General features: G+C 33.8%; 3 protein-coding genes and 1 long non-coding RNA gene across 5 annotated transcripts in view; 1 reads left to right on the top strand and 3 right to left on the bottom strand.

Annotated features, from left to right (window-relative positions):
* Positions 1-1051, bottom strand: part of slc29a1b (solute carrier family 29 member 1b) — a 23642-nt gene extending 22591 nt beyond the window's left edge. The window contains exon 1 of the mRNA XM_042734638.1: positions 969-1051. The gene's annotated coding sequence lies outside the window, so the exon portion shown is untranslated. The remainder of the gene's footprint in view (positions 1-968) is intronic.
* The window catches only part of LOC122138951, a 24125-nt gene extending 4205 nt beyond the window's left edge, over positions 1-19920 (top strand). Inside the window, exons 2-3 of the long non-coding RNA XR_006155930.1 lie at positions 6367-6488; positions 19814-19920. This is a non-coding gene — a long non-coding RNA (uncharacterized LOC122138951). The remainder of the gene's footprint in view (positions 1-6366; positions 6489-19813) is intronic.
* LOC109053189 (VIP peptides-like) lies at positions 2437-7539 on the bottom strand. 2 transcript variants are annotated; one of them, XM_042734649.1, is made up of 7 exons: positions 7468-7539; positions 6357-6469; positions 5645-5752; positions 5328-5432; positions 3560-3691; positions 2850-2891; positions 2437-2693 (listed from the first exon to the last, which is right to left on the bottom strand). In XM_042734649.1, the coding sequence occupies exons 2-6, from the start codon at positions 6461-6463 to the stop codon at positions 2888-2890; spliced, it is 456 nt and encodes a 151-aa protein (XP_042590583.1). In that variant the 5' UTR covers positions 6464-6469; positions 7468-7539; the 3' UTR covers positions 2437-2693; positions 2850-2887. The 2 variants fall into 2 exon arrangements, with proteins under 2 accessions (XP_042590583.1, XP_042590582.1); XM_042734648.1 differs by having other exon boundaries at positions 2854-2891.
* sult6b1 (sulfotransferase family, cytosolic, 6b, member 1) lies at positions 13397-22005 on the bottom strand. Its single transcript, XM_019070607.2, has 7 exons — positions 21714-22005; positions 19858-19973; positions 19666-19755; positions 18680-18806; positions 14877-14971; positions 14477-14633; positions 13397-13726 (listed from the first exon to the last, which is right to left on the bottom strand). Exons 1-7 carry the CDS (start codon positions 21907-21909, stop codon positions 13599-13601), a joined length of 909 nt encoding a protein of 302 aa, XP_018926152.1. The 5' UTR covers positions 21910-22005; the 3' UTR covers positions 13397-13598.

The raw sequence follows: 22005 nt of genomic DNA, 5'->3' as shown, positions 1-22005 counted from the left end.
TTTTAAGCTTAACAATCACACGGAGCAAAGTTGAAAATAAATGTGATTATTTATGTAGCAAAGCAGTTCATGATAATAAGAATAAATATTGTTACTTTCATAATGCGTCTCATGGTTTCATGTGGCTCAAAACAGACGGAAATTAATGTGATCATTTATAACAATGCAAATAATGATAATAATAATAATTAATATAAAATATTATGCTTTCATAATGACTGTATTGAGATGGCATGGTAATGTCAGTTATTAAAAATAATTTATTCATCTGCCAATTTTTTATTTATTTATAATTTTCTGCTTAACATTTTTTATTTTAATTTTTAACATAACAAATGTGTATCACTTTAAACTTAATCACATGTAATAAAGATTAAAATAATATTATTTAGATAGCAAAGCAGTTAATGATAATAATAATAGTTAATATTACAATTTTCATAAAGCATATAATGTTTTCCTCAGAAAGTAAAAAAATGCCAGTTACTTAAAATAATTAATGAATCTTACATAAATTTTTACTTATTACAAAAATATTCCTTTCTACTTAACATTGTAAAAATAGTTAATTAATCTGTAATTTACTATTTGATATTCAGTATCATAAATGATTATATGTTTTAAAAATATATCTGTAATATATATATATAGTAAATATATATAATATTATGTAATGTTAAACCAACACTATATATATATATATATATATATACACACTATTAATTTATTAAAGAATAAAAATATATATTAGTAGAAAATATATTTCATAACATGACGTTTTATGTCAAGAGAAAAAGCAAATCAGTTTAAGGAGACAAAGATGACTTATTTCACTAGTATTGATTGGTATTGTGTCAATCATCAACCTATCAATAATGCGCAGAATATTCTGTTCCCTGACCGTGTCAACACACTCAGAACATAAAATGCACATTAATAGAGAGCGTATAAAGTCAAAGCGGCCCTACCTGCAACAGCTGTGCGTGTGTTTGAACTCTGTTCTGTACAACAGAAGTTCAAAGAGCGTCAGGGCTATTATCTGCAGGAATGCTCTCAATGAGTGAGAGCTGACCATTATCAGCAGCAGCAAGGCCTAACCACTGCAGGGTCAAAGGTCAGTGTGAGTCGAGGGGATGTCCTGCTTTCTGTCCACTCACCGTTAGATTCACAGATTGACCTGCAGCTGCATGTCTGTATGACTGACCCAAACCCAAATAAAGCATCAGATGCTGCTTTAAAACCTCTACTGATTGATTTGAATGGCTTTTTTCTCTGGCAGTTGCTAGGGTGTGTTGGGAAGTCAACAGGTGAAAATTATTGCATGCACTGGATTACAGATTGCTCTGCAAACACGTGTGACACAACAGGAAATGTGACATTTTGTACCTCACATCCATTCCTTACTGGAGGAAGTTGCTGGTATGGTGTTTAAACCAAGTTTTTGTCTTGAAAAATAATTTTTATCCCAGTTTTGTGCAAACAGGATATTGCAAAATGTGCCTGCAGCCTGTATATAATGAATAGTGTGGAGTGATGCTCTTCCAAACCAACAGTAGATATTTGGTGATTTGCCTCCTTCTGCTGGATAGATGGTGATACTGCGGTCATGATTGAATAATAATACCTGTTTGTACAATTTAAGACTGATATTAATAAGTATTTAAAACTAAATTTAAACATAAAAGGTTGAAAGCAATACAAACTGTGCAACTGTTAAGATGCTTTTCTGCACTTTTTATTTATTTATTTATACACACACTCAACATACACACACAAGTTTACCAAATAAGCCAGGTTTATTTCAGTTAGTCTGACTTATTGACATTTGATTCAGTTCAAAATAAGTCAGACTTACTGAAATAAGCCTGGCTTATTTGGTAAACTTGTTTTATGAAACAGGCCCCTGGCATGTTTGGTTATGAGTAAAAAATATATATATATAAAATTACAACCGTGACTATTTGTCTCACAGGTTTTTTTGTTTGTTTGTTTGTTTTTAGTTGGTTTGTTGTTTGTTTGTTTTTTTGTCCTCAGAATTGCAGGTTTAAAGTATATTGTGTGTAAAGTATATTGTATTTTATTTTATTGTAACATTTATTTTAAGTTACAAAAATGTCTACAGTATTAATTTTAGCATCAGTTTTGATTTTTGGTTAATAATAACAATACTAACCCTGTTTTTCATCTTGCAATTCTGACTTTTTCTGAGTTTACTGTATATCTCACAATGTGTTGACTCAGAATTGCAACAAAAAAGTAAGAATAATTAGCTTAAAAGTAATTTTTATTATTATTTATAATCCTGTGACAGAATCAAGCTTTCATAGTATAAATGGGTTCACATCCACCAGAGATTTTTCTGGTGATTTGATGATATCGTGAAACTGACCACAGAATAAAGTTAACCAGCAGGAATGACAGCAGCAGACAAAACTGTTTTTACAAACATGATCATTTTAATTGGTTTGATTTCAATAATCAAGAATGACTGCAGTCAAAATAGATTCCTCTAGACATAACAGCATTAGTCAGCCAACAACAAACAGACGTGTCATTCACACTGATTCATTCACTGACACGCTCGTTCAGTTTGTGTTGTGTTTAGTGCTCTTAACTCAATTTCAGCTGTAATAGATTGTGTAAGCTTGAATATATAATGATGGCGAAATCTTGAAGCTGTGCGTCCACATCACCTACACAACAGGAAAACAGCTGCATTACATCAGATTTGACTTGACAACTATATGTGATTAAGAAAAGATCAATCAGAGACTTAAAACTGATTATTAAGCCATAATTCTTATTATACACTTAAAAAAGTACCATGTAGTCACAAGACATTTACGCACTTACACGTCGAAGAGCACAGCGTCTGAACAGGAGTGCATCACCTAAAACAGATCAAAATAGATAATATTTTCTATAATGAAAAATTACAAGCATTCACATTGCAAAAATTAATGTTTTCTAAATTAGTCGTCGGTGATATGACCAAAATCTTATACCACAGTATAAGACATTTTCTTGTTTTTTTTATTTTTATAACTAAAACACTAAATAGTCTTCACTGTATGAATCAGATTTGAACTGAATCTTATTAAAGTGTGATTTTGTCTTTGTCTTTTGTTGTTTGATTAACGTTAATGACATAGGCTGAGGCAGATACATTAGGCTGCTGTCACTTTAAGACTGACTGCACAGATCCAATATACTGACAGACATCCAATTTTCACCCCCTACTGTTTACGTTTTTTTTTTTTAAACCTAGCCAACTGTGTTTAAGTGAATACTCCACACGACTGGCATTTTTGGCATAATTGTGTGTGTGTTTGACCATTCAAGCGCAATAAGATGCAAAAGAGAATTCACGATCGCATGATGTCTTTAGAGAGAGGCGTGTTGTGTACACACGGTCAATGTCAGCACATAAGCGTCGCATTGCTAAGGTTTTCCGGGTGTTTGCTTGTAGTCTCTGTGATATTCTGTATCCTCCAGTGTGATTACTGTGCTGTTTTATCGCACCAGTAATAGTGATGCTCGACTTCTTTTCAAGCCGTACCTCCTTTTTCCTGACAGAACAGAGCTGAGGTATTTCTTGGCCGCCATCTTTTTGCGTAAGCGGCTGTAGTTGTCTGTGAAGACAGCATCTGAGTGACGCTTCACAGGCATCTGCTCCACACCCAGCTCATCACTACAGCGGACAGACAGAAAAATGACCCCCACTGTTCACTCACCTCCTGCTGCCTCATTATTAAAAGCTTAATTAAATCAGCGTCACAACAGATACCGCATTACCTCGAGATACTTAGCACACATTCAGTTTGCCATCCAGACTTATTTAACCTGTTAACTGTCATATATAAACCATTTTGAAACAGACATCGCTCCCACATAAAAATTATATTAAATAAATTCATCAAGCAGGCTCCTCCCCCTAGTGGGCGGTGCCAAGTGTCATGTTACAAAATTTTCTACAATACTAATCAAAAATGTTTCTAATCTCGTCCAATTACATATCGTTGGAAGGGCCTGAGTCTCAAGGTTCCATATTTGGTGGTTATTTTATGAGAAAAGTAATATTGTGACAAAAATGTATAAATCTGTCTGGAAAATGCATTCAGTGGAGTTTCACCTAGTGGCTATTTTTGGTATTTCGCCTAAACAAAATCTCACAGGAGCCTCAATTTTTGTAATATGAACTTCAAATTTGGAGCATAATTTATTTAGACATGTGGCTTTGATTTCCAAATCACATATTTTAGTAGTCATCATAAATGTGTCATCATTTAAAAGCTTACCTCAATTTTTGTAATATAAACTTTACATTTGGAGCATAATTTATTTAGACATTTGACTTCCCTATCACACAATTTAGTAATCATTGTAAATTAGATATCTTTTGAAATCGTAAACATTCAAAATTCACTTAAATTTAAAATCATAAATTGTGTTTAACATGTAAATTGCACTTTAGGATAATTTAAATGTAAATGTAAATGTAAATTTAAGCAGGCTCCTCCCCCTAGTGGTTGGTGTCAAATGTCCTATTACAAAATGTACTAAAAATTTTGTTTGTTTTTTAATCAGCATTTTTTTTTTTTTAATCTTGACAAATCATGTATCATTGGAAAGGTCTGAGTCTCAAGGTTACATATTTGGTGGTTATTTCATGATAAAAGTAATATTGAGACAAAAAATTTTAATTTTGTGACTGGAAAATATTTTAGTGGAGTTTGGGTTGGCATAGCTCCTAAACAAAATCGCACAGGAGCCTCAGTTTGTGTAATAACAACTTCAAATTTGGAACATAATTTATTTAGACATGTGGCTTTGATTTCCCTATCACATTTTTTAGTAATCATCATAAAGTAGGTATCATTTGAAAGCTTAAACCCTCAAAATTCATCATATGAAACGGTGTCATATTACAAAATTAACTACAATATTTCTTAATCAAGACTTTTCCTAAACTTGACAAAACACATCATTGGAAAGGTCTGAGTCTCAAGTTTATTTTGTGATAACAGTAATATTGTGATAGAAATTTATAAAAATGGAGGCAGGAATATACGTTCAGTGGAGTTTGGGTGTCACCCGGTGGCTATTTTTGGTGCAAGACCTAAAAAAAAATCTCATAGGAACCTCAGTGTTTGTAATGTCAACTTTAAATTTGGAACATAATTTATTTAGACATACTGCTTTGATTTATTTTTTATTTTATTTTATTTTTTTTTTTTTTAGCAATTTTAGGTTCTAATTATTATTTTATGTAAAATAAAAACAGTACAGTACTTTACTTAAGCCATCTATTGTATGGCCATGTTTACCTGACTCTCTTTGCAAGTAAAGACTCCAGATATTCTTTAGCAGACAGCTGGCCGAGCAGTTTGCTGTATCCGCTCGTGAACAGTCCATCAGCGTGTCTGGATGGTCTAAAAGGAATACAGATAAAAAGCACTTTTTCTTTTATCGTAAGATGGTCTTCAGTGCTTTCTCGTAAACTCAGAGCTGTTTGTCTCTACAAAAGGTCTTTCTCATCATCACATTTACAGCTGTAGTCTTTCCTCTGGAAATGGATCTATAATATTTTTACGAGAGAGTAAATGGAAGCCGTTGCTAAAGTCATGGTGTTGCTTTGACGAACCTCTCAACGGTGTTTACGAGTTCATACAGGAGTTTATACGCCTCCAGATCCTGTAGTGACGGGTCTCTCGTCCAGTCGTCCTCTCCGTCTTCATCGAGAGCACCTGGTCTGGAAAGAATTAAGATGCAAAATACAAAATGTGTCCTTCATGCAAATCAGATTTTAATTTTTGAATGAATTTCAGAAATAAAAATGAAATTAAAAAAAGGATGTCTGTATACCAGCCAATAAACAGTATGTATATGTGTGTGTAAATTGTGAATTTACACTGAAATAACTACAATAATGCAAATTTTGGATAAAAATTGTCACAATACAAAACAAACCAATAATGACATAAAATATTTTTCATTTAAATTATAGAAATATATATTGCTTTAAATTAAACCTATTTTATATCATAATGGGTTAGTTTTACATTGTGACGTGTTTTTTTTTTCATGAGATTTTGGGATTAGATTAAATTAAAAAAATAATATATATATATACACACACACACACACACACACACACACATATATATATATATATATATATATATATATATATACATTAAAAAAATTAAATTACATTTTGAAAAAAATAATACAAAATAATTTTGTTTAATTTATAATCTAGTATTAGGAAAATATGCATTCATCTTAATCAAAAACTGAATAATCAGTTTTTATACCTGATAATACCTGTGCATGAATAGTGTTTTATGTCTCACCTGATGCCAGGATATGCAGAGATGGCAGGCAGTGCAAGAGTCCTGCAGCAGAAGACGCCACAGACGGCCATCAGGAGGAGCGTCTGACAGCTGCTCAGTGAAATCATGTCTTTCTGCAGACATTTAAACCAGGTCAGAACAAACATCTGCATTAGACTGAATATTCAGATTGATTTGTCTTTTCTTTTGATAGCAGTTTACCTGTTTGTGCATATCTGGCACTTGATAATAAACAGCAATTTGAGCGTTTTTTGAAATTTTAGATTAAATTGACATGAAACATAAAATGGAAAATCCATTTTAGGCGCTGTGATTAGTAGTTATTTTAAGCTTCTTTTTTTTCCAGTTTATATTAATGATTAACAAATGCATTTATACAAGTGCACATCTAGTTTCCCAATTAACATTTTACTTTAATAAATGCACATAAATTTGAAAGGTGAAATTTGTAAATGAAGTAACCAACTACCTACAGTATGCATGTTTTTAGAAGTTTTTCTCAACTACCCATTAATTTTTATAAAAATAAACACACATACAAACAATATAAATGCATTGTAAATAAAGCACTCAACTACCCATTAATGTTTTTAAAACTTTGCATTTTTCTAAACAATATAAATGCATTTGTAAAATGTAAATTAAATAAAATGAAGTTTCCCATTCAACATAAGATCATAAAACATTTTATTTTAAGATGTACAGTGTAAAATATTTAGTTTAAAAAAGTAAATAAAGTACCCAAATACCCATAAATGTTTTTAAAAGTTTGCATTTTTCTACCAATATATATATATATATATATATATAATATAATGAATAACAAATGCAGTTTCCCAATTAACAGAAGCTCAAAAACATTTTATTTTAATACATGCAAAAAATTAAATGTGACATTTTTCTAACAAAATATGTATTTAATAAATGCATTTATAAAAGTTAAACTATCCCATGTAGTTCCCTAGTTAATTTAAAGCTCAAAAAAGCTTGAAACTTTGCATTTTTCTAACAATTTACATTATATAATGATTAAGAAATGCATTTATAAAAGTTCAGATATCCCATGTAGTTTCTACACACACAAATAAGACTGAAGAATCGGAGAACTCACGGTCAGGATGATCTCTGACACCTGTATGGATGAAGAATAGTTTCCTCGGCTCAGTTCTCGTCTGTCTGTCTCTCTCTGTCTCCTGAGCGCTGCTTTTATACACCTGATTATTCACGTTACTGAAGACTCTCAACGTCTGTCCTGCGTCATACGGTCCCGTAGGATACACCCAATGGTGATCTGGTGGTCAAACTCAAATTGGGTTTCTCGGAAAGACTGAAAAAAACACTGACGCATTTTTCTGTATAATACTTAAATGATGTTCACTCCAGTTTCTTTTTGGTTATTTACTGTGCTTTCTAATAATAAAAAAAAAATGCATTTTATAATTGAAGTACCTTTTTGACGTCTGAAATATAAAGCTCCTAGTTGAGGTTAAGACGGTCTCCGGTGGTAATCGGGCATCTTCATTAGATTGTGAAAGGTATGACGTGATGTGAGTTGTATCGTAGTCATTATAGAAGCATCGATCAATCATATTACAGAATTCTGCAGGTCTGCTAATCTAATATGACCGCACCCACACTGTATTCAGGTCAGTGTACAGTGTAACAGGTCATTACAGGTCGCAATATAACCTTCTGGAACTTAACATTAATATAAAACCAAAATATAAGCAATTCTGTAAGTGATTACATTAATAAATGCATTGGTTTTTGTGCTTATCCATACAGCGCCTGTTGTCAGGGTGTTGCTATGCCGTTGCTATATAGGGTGTTCTGGGTGTTTGCCAAGTCTTTGTGATATTTTGTACCTTCATGCTGATTTAATTACAATAATGCAACTTTCCAATAGAAGTGTAATCAAATAAGGCAAAATGAACCCATAATGATTAGTTTAATTTAAAATAATTTACATTTACATAATTTATATTTTGGAATGGTTTAGATTTTGGTTTGATTTGGTAATTATTTTAATTATTTAATTATCATTTATTATAATAATGTATTTTTCATGTGATTTTTGGGGGTGAAATTAACTTTTGAAAACACTGAAATAATTCTGAAAACACTATTCATTAATATTAATTAAAAAAAATTGTTAGCTAAAATATGAATATGTGTGAAAATAATTTGGTTTAATTTATTTTTTACATACATTAAACTTAATTTAAAAGTCTATATTTTAAAGTAACTTAAAGATAATACCTGTACATTGTGTTTTATGTGTTTTATGGAACTTAACAACATTAATACAGAACAAAAATATTTATGGTTCTATAAAATGATAATTCTATAATTGAAAGCATTGTATTTTATGCTTCCCCATGCAAAGCATGTTGCCAGAGTGTTGCTTTATGGTTGATGTGGTGTTCCAAGTGTTTTTAGTGTGTTGCTATGCAGTTGCTATGGTGTTTTTAAGTGTTTGTAGTGTGTTGCATATGTTTGTAGCGTGCTGCTATGCTGTTGCATATGTTTGTAGCGTGCTGCTATGCTGTTGCATATCATATTAATCTATTGCTATGCCTATGCATATGCATAATATTGTAGCATGCTGCTATGCTGTTGCATATGTTTGTAGTGTGTTGCTATGCTGTTGCATATGTTTGTAGTGTGTTGCTATGCTGTTGCATATGTTTGTAGTGTGTTGCTATGCTGTTCCATATATTTGCAGTGTGTTGCTATGGTGTTGCATATGTTTGTAGCATGCTGCTATGCTGTTGCATATGTTTGTAGCGTGTTGCTATGCTGTTGCATAAGTTTGTAGTGTGTTGCTGTGCTGTTGCATATGTTTTTAGTGTGTTGCTGTGCTGTTTCATATGTTTGTAGCGTGCTGCTATGCTGTTGCATATGTTTGTAGCATGCTGCTATGCTGTTGCATATGTTTGTAGTGTGTTGCTATGGTGTTGCATATGTTTGTAGTGTTTTGCTATGCTGTTCCATATGTTTATAGTGTGTAACATATGTTTGTAGTGTGCTGCTGTGCTGTTGCATATGTTTGTAGTGTGTTGCTATAGGGTGTTCTAGGCGGTTGCCAAGTGTCTGTGATATTCAGCTCTGTGTGATGATCATCTGAGTGGTTCTGTGTTTCTGCAGTGATGGTAGTCTGTGAATTCGTAACAACCCCCTCAGGACCTCATTTCTTGCGGCTGCTTCTAAATGACCCTCAAACCAGATCTCTGCATGACTCTCACCAGAGATGGAAATTAGCCACTAATTAATAAGCTTCTAATGATGCTCTTTATCTAGAGTCATCCCAGTTAATAGTTATGGTGCTTTAAAGAACCTAGAAAATACGACACTAATTTGTAATAACTGATGCTAATAGTTTCCATATGATCCATATGAAAATGAATGAAATGAAAATAATGTCACAATGCAAAACACACCTATAATATATTTATAATATATTAATATTTCAAATAATTTATCATTTATATTTCACAACTCATTATTTTTTGGGGGGTGAAAGGAATTTAATATATAATGCAATATAATGAAAACACTATGCATTAATCTTAATTTTAAAAATAGAATAAAAACTAAAATTATCTATAAATTTTTGTTAAATATATTTTAATATATTTATAATTTAAACATATTTGAAGATATAATAAATTTATTTAGCATATGGATTACTGACCAATCTCTGATTAATCCATGTAAATGGATTTAATATAATATAATAATTTATATTTCACAATTATTTGTCCAATTTAATTTATAATACAATATATGAAAACATTAATTATAAATAATAATAATATTTTTGTTAACTATATTATGAATATAATGATTTTCAGCGATTATTGCTATAAGATCATCAGCGTTAATTTGTATATGAATAATTACTGATTATAACTCCAAAGGGATCCATGTTTTTAATCTTTTAGTATGTAAAATGACTATTATGTACAGTATTGCATTTAGACAAAATATAGATAGACATGTCTCCTTAGTAATGGATGTTTATAGACCTTTATTAATGTATTAGAGTGAAGAAACAAATGCACATAAAATTAATACAAAAAAGAGCATGTTTGAGGGTTTTCAGGCATCTTTAGATGTTTTGTGATTTGTCATGTCTTACTCTGCTTTTACACTGAACAAATGTTCCAGTAAACGCTCATCAAGCTCCATATCTCTGCGAGGGACTCAGTTATGATTGGGTCTGATCGGAGTGAAAAGGGCAGTTTGTGTGACATTTGAACTTGTGCTTTGTCTTATTTGCTGAAATGGTTCCTTGGCTCCTGAGAGGAGCAGAATAAATGGCAACAGTTTGATAAATGACATCTAGATGAGACATTCTGGTCCAGATTTGTTTTCCCGGAACACTGCTTTTTTTTCTTTGTGTGTTTACTTGAGCTTCAAAACTTTATATCCGGTCTGCATTTTAAAAGAGTTTGATTCAGTTTGATGTAGTGAGTCGAGTTCATCACTGATGAATCAGACATAATCAGGAAAGCGTTTCTCATCATCCTCAAATATACTTCCTTCCCAAACCTACAGTACATATATAACACTGTTTAAAAGTTTAGGATCAGTATGACTTTTATTTAAAGAAAATAACTTTATTCTGCAAGGACGCGTCAAAAGTGACAGAGAAGTGACTTTTAGCTGGGGAATTTTCTAAAATTAGTTTGATTTGAAACTGATTTGATCTTGTTTTCTTTTGAGAGCAGTGCATGTTTTTGCGCAGTGGTTTTCTGCCAGGTTTTGATATAAGAAGAGCCAGTTATGGGAATAGCTCATGTCACATTAACGTATCAATCAATCATACCAGTGTTTATCAATCCCAATAGTGTTAAAATACATCTGCTCCATATCTAAACTAAACCCACATCAGTTGTTTTACTGCCGTTGTAAAACCGTTGAGCCAGAGATCACAGTGTTTGCTCCTCGCGATAGATTGTAGACTTTGTAGCAATCTATAACTTTAATATGCCGCTTGAATGGACCACAGGGCTGTCCAGATTCACATTGTATATATGACTCTGTGGCCTACGTGTTCCTGTTTTGGTGGCATTGCTCTGACATCGGATTAAATTAGAGTTTGAATGATGTCGGTCGGATATGAGCACTTTTATGCATTTCCTCACTGATCGTCTTGTTTTGACAAGAAAAACTCGGTAACGCTTCCAGGATGTGCTGTTCATGTAGGGGTCATCTGCTGTTTACATCATCACGGCTGTAATTAGACTTCATTAGGAATGATGGGATACTCCTGATGAGTCTAACAGCATGGCTATGTTAACAATAGCATACTAGTCATACTATATGCACTATATAAACTATGCACAGTGTGCAAATTGGCCTAATGTATGGATTATGCAGTAGTAATTACAAACTGTAATTGTCTAAATGAATTGCATTCCCACAATGCAATGCACCTGACATGACTTTCCATTTGCAGCTTGATTCAAATGAACCGAAAGTGTGATCCACTGTGATGTCCTTTTTGATAAAAATTGGTTTAAAAATACAAAGCAACCATATTTATCCTCATTGCCACCAAAAATGATTCAAAATATTTTATAAAATAAAAAACATTAACTGAAATAATAATAATAATAATATAAAATATTTTCAATATAAAACCATAATAAAAAAAAAAAAAAAAAAAAAATATATATATATATATATATATATATATATATATATATATATATATATATATATATATATATTATGGGTTTTATATTGAAAATATTTTATATTATTATATATAAAACATTTTATTTCAGCTAGTTTCAATTCAAAAAATAATACATTAAACCTCAAAAATAAAAAAAAACAAAAAAAAAAAAAAAAAAAAAAAAAAACATATAAACAAAATATAAAAAAAAAAGAAAACAAAAAAAAAAAAAATAAGACAAATAAAACAAACACAACAAAATTGCTACAACTTTGCCTAAAATTAAAATGAAAAAAAAAAAACCTGATTTAAAATAATAATAAAAACGAACAGTATCTTGACGATAATAAAATAAATAAGACTTGGAGTCATATTTCCTTTATTCTTGTGTAGTTTTTTTGGTTTTTCTGGACATTTTCACGTTGATATCTGCCTATTTTCACGAGCTTCTACCAAATGACGGATGAATTTGTTTGCTTGGACACAAAACCTTTGACATCAACAATAAAAAAATATGGAAGTGTTTTTTACTTCCTTTTTAAAAGTGATAATTCTTTTTATTTTGTTGTCCTAAATATGCACCATTATACGGTTGGTTGCATTTTATTATTTGCATTTAGCATCATTTTTCTCCTGCTGTTTGTGAGCCATTAGAGCAGTTTAAACTCATTATAGTTTGTGTTACAGTACTTACTGAAGTTTATGGGATTGAACTGTTGCACCGACTAGACTAGAACTAAACTATTGCACCGACTAGAGTCTAGTTCTAGACTAGAACCGACTAACATTTACAATAGATATTTCTGATAGAGAATTAAAGGGCATCTATTATGCAACATCCACTTTTACAAGGTGTTTGGACATAAATGTGTGTTGGCAGTGTGTGAACACAACCACCCTGCAATGATGAAAATCCACCCAGTCCTCATTTTTTAATCCCCTTTAAACCAGGTCAGTCTCATTAGGCCTGCCTCATGCAGTGTGAAGGTCACATTAGATAGGGCGGGGCCACGGGGGTTGATTGACAGCCCTGCGTTGCTATAGTTTTCACCCTTAGCGGTTGTACCCTATCCTATATTTTCTCCGATGCTCTGTGTATTGCTGTAGATATGCAATGCAGAGAGATGTATACGCCACGCCCTCTTCTGGAGGCGGGAATATGCAGCTCATTTGCATTTAAAGCGATACCCTGCAAAACAGCTCTTTTTTAGACGCACCCCAAAAATGACATTTCCCAGATGTTATAATAATGATCTGTTGGGTATTTTGGGCTGACACTTCACAGACACATTCTGGGGACACTAAAGGCCAATATTACATCTTGCAAAAAGGGGCAAAACAGGTGCTCTTAAAATAGTGTTGACATCATCTTTTTTAATAAATGTTAGCATATACACAGAATGAGGTTTAATGACAGTGAGGTTTTTTGTGCTTATTGTAAGTAATGGAATGCACCAAAACATGAAAAGGATTGAACAGCTGCCCAAGTGAATGATAGTAAATCCCTGTGAAGTAAACAGTTTCTCTGTCCGTTGACTCTCGTTGTGTCGTCACATTTATTGGCAGTAAAGGTCATACTTCAGTCTGGCTCCGAGATTTGTTCCAGCTAGTTTGGCTTTAAACAGCTCATCCATCTGTTTGCTCTGCGCATCAGAAAAATGATTCTTCCAGTCGCCCACCTCACCTGAAGACAAAACATGTGACAGGAAGATCACAAAGGAATCCTTTAATGTAAATAAGAGATTTTTAATTTCAATACAGTTTTATTTTTTATGTTACTAGCGTCACACTGCGAAGTTTCTGGATTGACAGCTGCATTTAAAAGAATAGTTCACCCCAAAAACTGAAAATGGTCATCATTTTATTATACCCTTAAGTTGTTTCAAACCTTTTTGAAAGTTTCCTTTTCTTTTTTCTGCTGAACATAAAGGAAGATATTTTGAAGAATGTGGCTATCTGAACAGTTGCTGTTCTCCATTGACTTCCATAGTATTAAAAAAAAATACAATGAAAGTCAATGGGACCAGAAACTGTTTGTTTTTTGTTTGTTTGTTTTGTTTGTTTGTTGATTGTGTTGCTTTTTGAACTATCCCTTTAAATGCGGATTTGAATCTAAAAATGTGATGATTGACATTGATAACCATGGCAACAGATAGGACAAAAATATCTGATACCTTATGTCAGAATAGATTCTGTGCATTAAGTCTTATAGTGAATATGCTTACTTTTTTGGCAGTATCATTTTTAGAATTTTTTATATGTTTATGTCAGCAGCTTTAAGCTGATTTTAGCAGATGATTAATAATTATTAATAATTTTTAAAAATAACAGTTTTGTGGAAAAAAAATAAAAAAATTTATAAAAAAAAAAAATAAAAATCTTTTTTTCGAGTTCAGAGATCCATCATGAAGGGTTTTTTTTATTTTTTATTTACCTTTCCTGAAGAAGATGCTGCCAAAATTGCCATGAGATTTCTGGGAGTTTTCCAGCATGGCGCTGAACGTACTTTCTCCAGCGATGCTGCTGACCTGCTCATCGGTCAGTGGAAGGCTGAAGAACTCTGAGATTTTCTTCACACCTTCTGGCAGATTCTGCATGGACGGCAGGACAGTCTCAGATGTTTATACTCAAACAGGTCTTTGCACCACAACAGGTTAAAAACTCAACATGAAGTCATTTATTTACTTCTTAATACACAGCTAATAACGGTTGTGTTATTTTGTCATTGCACATTGTTCTAAAGTCTTCAAAAATCTTTGATAAATATTTGTTTCTCTTGTTTCACATTGACTTTTAAGACCAGCAGTCAATGAACACGAGACAGGTTTCTCTACCTGTTTCAGTTCCTCATATGTCACGATCATCACGTTTGGGTCGTCTAGACGTTTCTCCCAGGCGAGAGCGTGATCAAAATAAGAGCCCCAGGCAACTGAAGAGGAAACATAAAAAACATATTTTTATTGTAATAAAATAATAATAATAATAATAATAATGCATTTTATTTCATGGCGCCTTTCAGAACACCCAAGGTCACCTTACAAGCAATAAACAGGTCACTGAATAAGACAAAACAAACAACAAACAAACAGCATATACATATAAAGTGCATTTAAGTCTCAATAAAACATGTTATAAAAAAAGCCTGTATAAAAAGATATGTCTTAAGACGCATTTTAAAAGTCAACAAGCACTCGCTATTGCGAACATTGAGGGGAAGAGAGTTCCATAGGCGAGGGGCAACATAACTAAAAGATCTGGCACCCATAGTAGTAAGTCGAATCCGAGGTACCGCAAGAGAAATTGAAGATGAAGATCTAAGTGCACGTGAAGGAGTATAAAACCTGGAGAAGTTGAGTAAGGTATTGTGGTGCAAGATTATGAAGTGCCTTATAAGTGAGTAGCAAGATTTTGAATTCAACTCTATATTTTACTGGAAGCCAGTGCAATTGCTGGAGAACCGGAGAAATGTGATCAGTATAAGGTGTTCTAGAGAGAATACGAGCTGCAGAATTCTGAACCAATTGAAGCTTATGCCGCAATTTGGAGGGAATACCTGTGAGAAGAGCATTGCAGTAGTCTATACGTGAGGTGACTAGTGCGTGAATGAGAACTGCAGTATTATTACTTGAAAGAAATGGACGTAGACGATTAATATTGCGCAAATGGAAGTATGCAATCCGTGTGATATTATTAATCTGATCTTTAAAAGATAGTGTGCTATCCATGATGACACCCAAACTTTTAACCTGAGAGGAAGGACAGATTGCAGTATTATCAATGTGTAAAGAGAAACAATTAGATTTAGACACAACAGATCTAGTGCCAACAAGCAGAGCCTCAGTTTTATTGCCATTTAACTTCAAGAAGTTCGCTGAAAGCCAGTCTTTAATTTCAGCTAAACAGCTTGACAAAGATGGCGGAGGAAAAGAACCGGTAGGTTTGGCAGACAGATAAAGTTGGGTGTCATCCGCATAACAGTGAAAATTAATACCATATTTCCTTAAAATATCACCAAGAGGGAGCATATATATAATGAAGAGAAGCGGGCCCAAAACAGAACCCTGGGGAACACCAGTGGTGACTGTAGATAGTCTTGAACTAAAACCTTTTAATTGAATACGCTGACTGCGTCCAGATAGATATGAACTAAACCAAGACAGAGCAGTGCCAGTAATACCAATGGAAACTAATCTGTCAAGAAGGATGTTATGCGAGACAGTATCAAAGGCAGCGCTCAAGTCAAGAAGGACAAGTATAGTTAAAAGCCCAGAGTCAGCTGCCAACAGTAGATCATTGGTTATTCTGACAAGAGCAGTCTCAGTGCTGTGGTGGGGACGAAAACCAGATTGGAATTGTTCATACAAGTTATTATTGGACAGATGTTCATGAATTTGAATTGCAATACACTTTTCAACTACCTTAGAGATGAATGGTAAATTTGAAATTGGACGAAAAATTTTCAAAATTAAATGGATCACCCCCTGGTTTCTTAAGTATGGGTGTAATAATAGCAGATTTAAGAGATGGAGATACAAAACCAGAACCAAGTGAAGCATGAACAATTTTAGTAATCAACGGCAAAAGGGCTGGTAAACAAGCTTTTACTAAAGGAGTTGGTAGAGGGTCTAACTGACAAGTCGAAGATTTAGATTTACCTATCAGACCCACTATCTCTGAAATAGTTGGTAGTGTAAAGTTAGAGAAAACAGAGTGGGGAGGTGTGTGTGAGTGATAGACTGACAGGAGTCATTGTGAAGAGTACCAGTAAGTAATTGCCGATGTACATTTTCAACCTTAGATGTAAAAAAAGTTAAAAAGCGATCACATAAGTCAGTGGAATACATATCAGATGGCAAAGAATCAGGTGGTTTCAGAATATTGTTTACCACCAAGAAAAGAGACCTAGAGTTCCCATTGCTAACTCCAATTACATTGGTGTAGTAATCGGATTTAGCTGTAGTCAGTGCATTTTTATAGTTTTGAATATGTTCAGCATACATGTCTTTATGAACAGTAAGGCCAGACCTGACGTACAGCCGCTCTAACCTACGGCCTTTAGTTTTAAGTTCACGCAGTTCAGGTGTAAACCAAGGAGCTGAATGCACAAATGAAACCGTTCGAGTTTTTACGGGTGCGAATTCATCTAAAATCATGTTCAGTCCATCATTGTAATATTTTACCAGTTCATCAACAGTAGTGAAATCAGATTTACTGGAAAAGATGGCAAGTTCATCAGCAAGAGCAGGCAAATCAATGTTCTTAATATTCCGAAATGTAATCGGGCGCGACACAGGTTTACCTTAAAAATTGCCAGTTTGGCACAAAATGACACCAGAAAGTGATCTGATATGGACAGATCAGAAACAGTACAATTAAAAGGTGTTATACCAGAGCAGCAAACAAGATCAAGAGTATGCCCCTTAGTATGAGTAGGCAGTGTGTTAAATTGTTGTTTACCAAAGCAATCCAAACATGATAAAAATTCGCTTGTAAATGCATTACTGACATTATCTGTATGAATGTTAAAATCACCCAGAAGGATAACATTTGAAGATATGGAACATAGATAAGTCAAGAGTTCAGATAATTCAGTTAAAAAGGCATTATTGCTCTTTGGGAGGGCGGTAGATAGTTATGAGGATGGTTGGAATCGCACCATTGATTTTTATGGCAATTGACTCAAAAGAAAAATATGTAGACAAAGTTAACTGAGATACTTTCAATTTCTTTTTATAAAGTATCGCTAGCCCCCCTCCCCTTCCAGTATCACGAGATTTATAAACATAACTATATCCTGGGGGAACACACTCGTTTAGATGGAAAAAGTCGTCTGGTTTCTGCCATGTCTCAGTTAAACCGAGGAAGTCAAACTTACGGTCAGACAACAGATCGTACACCAGAGGTCCTTTAGTGGAAAAGTGATCGTATATTTAGTAATCCAAAGAAAAAATTGTTTTTACCAGAATCGTTGCCAACCGATCTGGCCGGGTTGATTAATACACTGCGATTGACAGTCCGTGCAAGCCTCCTAGGCGGGCGTGGTTTAGATGACCAAAAGGACCGTATTTGACATGAGCCATCGGTGTTGTAACTCCGCCGAGACCCGCGATGTATATATTTCCGACGTGGAATGTACACAATATCCATGGGAAGATGTGGAGCTGACAGAAGATTAAAAGGACGCAAACGGAGCTGAGTAAGTTCCGCCGCCGAATACTGGAGCATCGCCCATGCTACCGAGTGGTATACTGCAAAAAGGACGACCCAGATGTAGTTCATCCGCACCAGTAGCTCAGTGATCTTCATAGTTGATTCGCGTGCCAGAGGTACCGCAAAGAACACTCAGTAACCGGCAGTCAATCGGCAACCGCAGAGAGCATCAACAGTCATAGGTACGCAGGTAGATCAACCAGCGTACAAACCCGCCGAATCAGCGTGGATACAGAGGTCAGACTGCTTAAAATGATTTAAAACAGTTCATAGATGCATCCATGCACTCATAAGTGCAGGACGATTTTGAAGCGCTAAAAGTTTTAAAATTCCCTCCCTGAGCAGCGCCAGCTAACCTTTAAATTACAAACCATTAACGCCTACACAACCTTAATTTAAATACTTTGATTATTCAGTGTTTTCCCACCTTCTCCAGCCATGAAGTCTGAGAAGAACTTGTCCCATGGCTCAGCGCTGGGCAGAACCGGGTTTTTGTTCATGAAGTGATAGTATGAGACGAGTGTGTCTTTCGGGTTTCTGAACACCACCAGAATCTGAAAATAGACAATGTAGAAGTTGAAGAGAATTAGATGAGAGAAAATAATATGTTCTGCTCTAATCTGATTTCATCTTTATTCCTAGTATTTTGTTTTTTTTGCATGTAACTTTTGAACCAAAAGGCACAGAATCATAATTCATCTGATGCATTATGCATTTTGAAATAATTAATTTTTTTAGTTTTAAAATTTGTCCAAATTAAATTTTCACATACACTGGCTAAATAATATTCAGGCAAATCCTCACAAAGTTAAAACCAAACTCCCCTTGTCCAGTTAGAAGTTATATTTACTATAATTCAAAAGTTTCCTCATCAAGTCTGCATTTACTTGATCAATAATACACTAAAAACAATAATACTGTGACCGTTTTCTATGTGAATATATATTTTAAAATATAATTTATTCCTTTGATCAAAGCTGAATTTTCAGCATCATTACTCCAGTCTTCAGTGTCACATGATCTTCAGAAATCATTCTAATGTGCTGATTGCTGCTACCAAAGAAAAAAACATTATTACTACCAAATATTAAAATCAAAACTACTACTAAATATTATTTTTCAAAAATCACAAAATATTATAAATTCCAAAATCACAAAAAAATAAAAATTACAAAAGAACAGCATTTATTTGAAATAGAAATCTTTTATAACACTATAAATTGCCTAAAAAAATAATTCATATCATTACAAAACATCCTTGCTGAATTAAAGCATTCATTTCTTTACAAAAACATCATACTGATCCCAAACCGAACATATGTTCTCTAACAGTGAATGTGGCACTTGTATAGTTGGTATCTAGTGTCATGTGACCTCTCTGATGTGGTTCAAAGTGCACTCATTGTTACTGACCTTTGGTTTCTTAGTAAAGAAAGAGGGAGGGATGTTGTCAGGGTGCAGATGAGTTCCCAGAAGCCTCCGTGGGGGCATTTCAGCCAGTTTCTGTAAGACAAACAGTGTGAAATTATATAATATTACACTGATGCTTTTGTGTTTTCAGGGTAAACATTTCCAGATTTGCAGATTGCTTGTGCAGTTACTGACCTCTTGAACATCTGGAGGTAAAAACTCAACCAGAGGGGGCCTTTCAGGTGGTTTCTCATTTTTCCCAGTGGAAGCATTCAAGATTTTACGCAAGACTGACACCATCCAGTTGAACCCTGTTAGAAATCAGTTACAAACAGATTTAGGATGTAGTTGGGAGAAAGAGAGAGTTAACCTCAATGAAAGATGCAAAATTTGTGTGTGTATGACGCATTCTTATGTTATAATTATAATTATATATTATATATAAAGCATTCGCTGTATATTGTCACATTTAATTCATTGCAGTAATTTCTGTTTGTTGGTAAAACTGCATTTTGTAAATTGTCACATTCAGTACAATGTGATAAGTGCCTGTGCAAATACTTAGTAAAAACCAATTCTTATGTCAATTTGTAAAGATCTGGATTTGTGTTAAAGGCTAAATGTGAATCTTTGCATTAAAGTTTCATTCATGAAACACAAGCAGAATTCAAGTATAAAACCATTCTTAAGTACTCAGAATTCTCGCGTTAAATTCATTGCAACATTTGTCTTTGTAAAACATTGTTTTGCTGCAAATGTAATGTCAGTTGTTCATCAGTTCTTAAGTACGTCTAATTCAGTTTCACAATTTTAGTGCAAACTGTTGGTAAAATTGCATAAATTGTCACTTTCAGTCCAATGTGATCATTTTCAGTGTAAATGGTTAGTAAAAAACAAGTGTTATGCAAATTCAGAATGCACCAATTTACACCAGTGTTTGAGTTTCATGAATGCACAGAATTGCATTCTTCAGTGTGCAGTATTACAGCTGAGGTGTGCTGTCGTTGAGAATAACTTGCATATCATTGTTACGTAAAAATGATTGCTGAGAAACAGGTCACACAAGGTTGTTTGTTTAAGGAATGAAAGATCCAGATTTGTGTTAAAGGCAATATGTGAATCTTTAATAACGAGGGTAGAACTGTTAAGTCTTTGCAACAAGATTTCATTCATAAAATACAAGCAGAAGGAAAGTATGAATGCTTACTTATGGACTGTAAATTCTCACATTAAATTAATTGCAATAATTTTTCCTTGTTTAATCATTATTTTAATGTAAGTTTTCCTAAAATAGGTCTTCAATTATTTTTAAATATATTAATTCAGTTCCACAAGTTTTGCTATAAAACTGCATTACGCAAATTGTCACATTTAGTCTGGTATGATAATTTTCAGTGTAAATGGTTTGTAAAAATCGATTCTTATGTACATTTGCTTGGGTGCACCAATTTACACCAGTGTTTGAGTTTTATGAATGCACAGAATTGCTTCACTCTTCTGTGTCCAGTGTTGACATCGAGCATAACTTGCTCATTATTATGTAAGAATCATAACCATGTGTCGTGCATTGAAGAGAATCAGGTTACGTGAGGTTGTTTGTTTAAGGAATGAAAGATCTGGATTTGTGTTAAAGGCAATATGTGAATCTTTAATACCTAGGTTAGAGCTGTTAAATAAGTCTTTGCAACAAGGTTTCATTCATGAAACACAAGGAGAATGAAAGTATTCAGTGCAGTGTGATTATTTTCAGTGTAAATGGTTTGTAAAAACCAATTCTTATGTAAATTTGCTTGGGTGCACCAATTTACACCAGTGTTTGAGTTTCACAAATGCACAGAATTGCTTCACTCTTCAGTGTCCAGTATTGCAGCTGCATGAGTCAGGAGAAATTCCCTCAAGCAAACTGAAAAACCTGACAAAAGAAGGCTATGCAACTAACATGTAACCTGACTCCACCGGCAGCCTTTGCACTAGTTTTAAGCCTTGTAGACAAAACTTCTCTACATGCACGTCTTACAGAAACAAACGCAAACCTGTCTAGTCTTACTCACCACATTTAGGGTATGCCACCAGGATGAGGTCATCCTCTCTGGCCTCCAGGTCTTTTAACTTGTCCAGGGTCTCTGGAGGGCTGAGGATCGTGGAGTACAGGATTCCCTCTCGCTTATAAAGCTTGTCTTCGTCCTTCATCTCCGCTGCCCTCTCCATCCTAGACTTCATATCACTCATAGCTGGTGTTTGACTCATCTTGGCGCTGGATTCTTGTCCCGGTGAGGTTCAGATTCGCAAACACACACACACACAGAGTATTTATGCTGTAGTTCAGGAAGGAGAATGCTGTAG

This window comes from Cyprinus carpio, chromosome B11 (assembly GCF_018340385.1).
Source record: "Cyprinus carpio isolate SPL01 chromosome B11, ASM1834038v1, whole genome shotgun sequence".
NCBI classification, from domain to species: Eukaryota; Metazoa; Chordata; class Actinopteri; order Cypriniformes; family Cyprinidae; genus Cyprinus; species Cyprinus carpio.
Note: the sequence above shows the minus strand (reverse complement) of the source record. Positions and strands in the feature narration are given on the sequence as shown.

What these genes read in the sequence shown, in the direction of transcription:
- LOC109053189 (XM_042734649.1), bottom strand. Translation starts at nt 6,463, where the DNA reads ATGATTTCACTGAGCAGCTGTCAGACGCTCCTCCTGATGGCCGTCTGT. An exon ending in TCTGCATATCCTGGCATCAG is followed by an intron (nt 5,753 to 6,356) that starts GTGAGACATAAA and finishes AATTCTTTCCAG; the next exon opens with ACCAGGTGCTCTCGATGAAG. An exon ending in CTCGTAAACACCGTTGAGAG is followed by an intron (nt 5,433 to 5,644) that starts GTTCGTCAAAGC and finishes TATTCCTTTTAG; the next exon opens with ACCATCCAGACACGCTGATG.
- sult6b1 (XM_019070607.2), bottom strand. Translation starts at nt 21,909, where the DNA reads ATGAGTCAAACACCAGCTATGAGTGATATGAAGTCTAGGATGGAGAGG. An exon ending in CATATGAGGAACTGAAACAG is followed by an intron (nt 14,634 to 14,876) that starts GTAGAGAAACCT and finishes CCGTCCATGCAG; the next exon opens with AATCTGCCAGAAGGTGTGAA. An exon ending in CAGCATCTTCTTCAGGAAAG is followed by an intron (nt 13,727 to 14,476) that starts GTAAATAAAAAA and finishes TTTTGTCTTCAG; the next exon opens with GTGAGGTGGGCGACTGGAAG.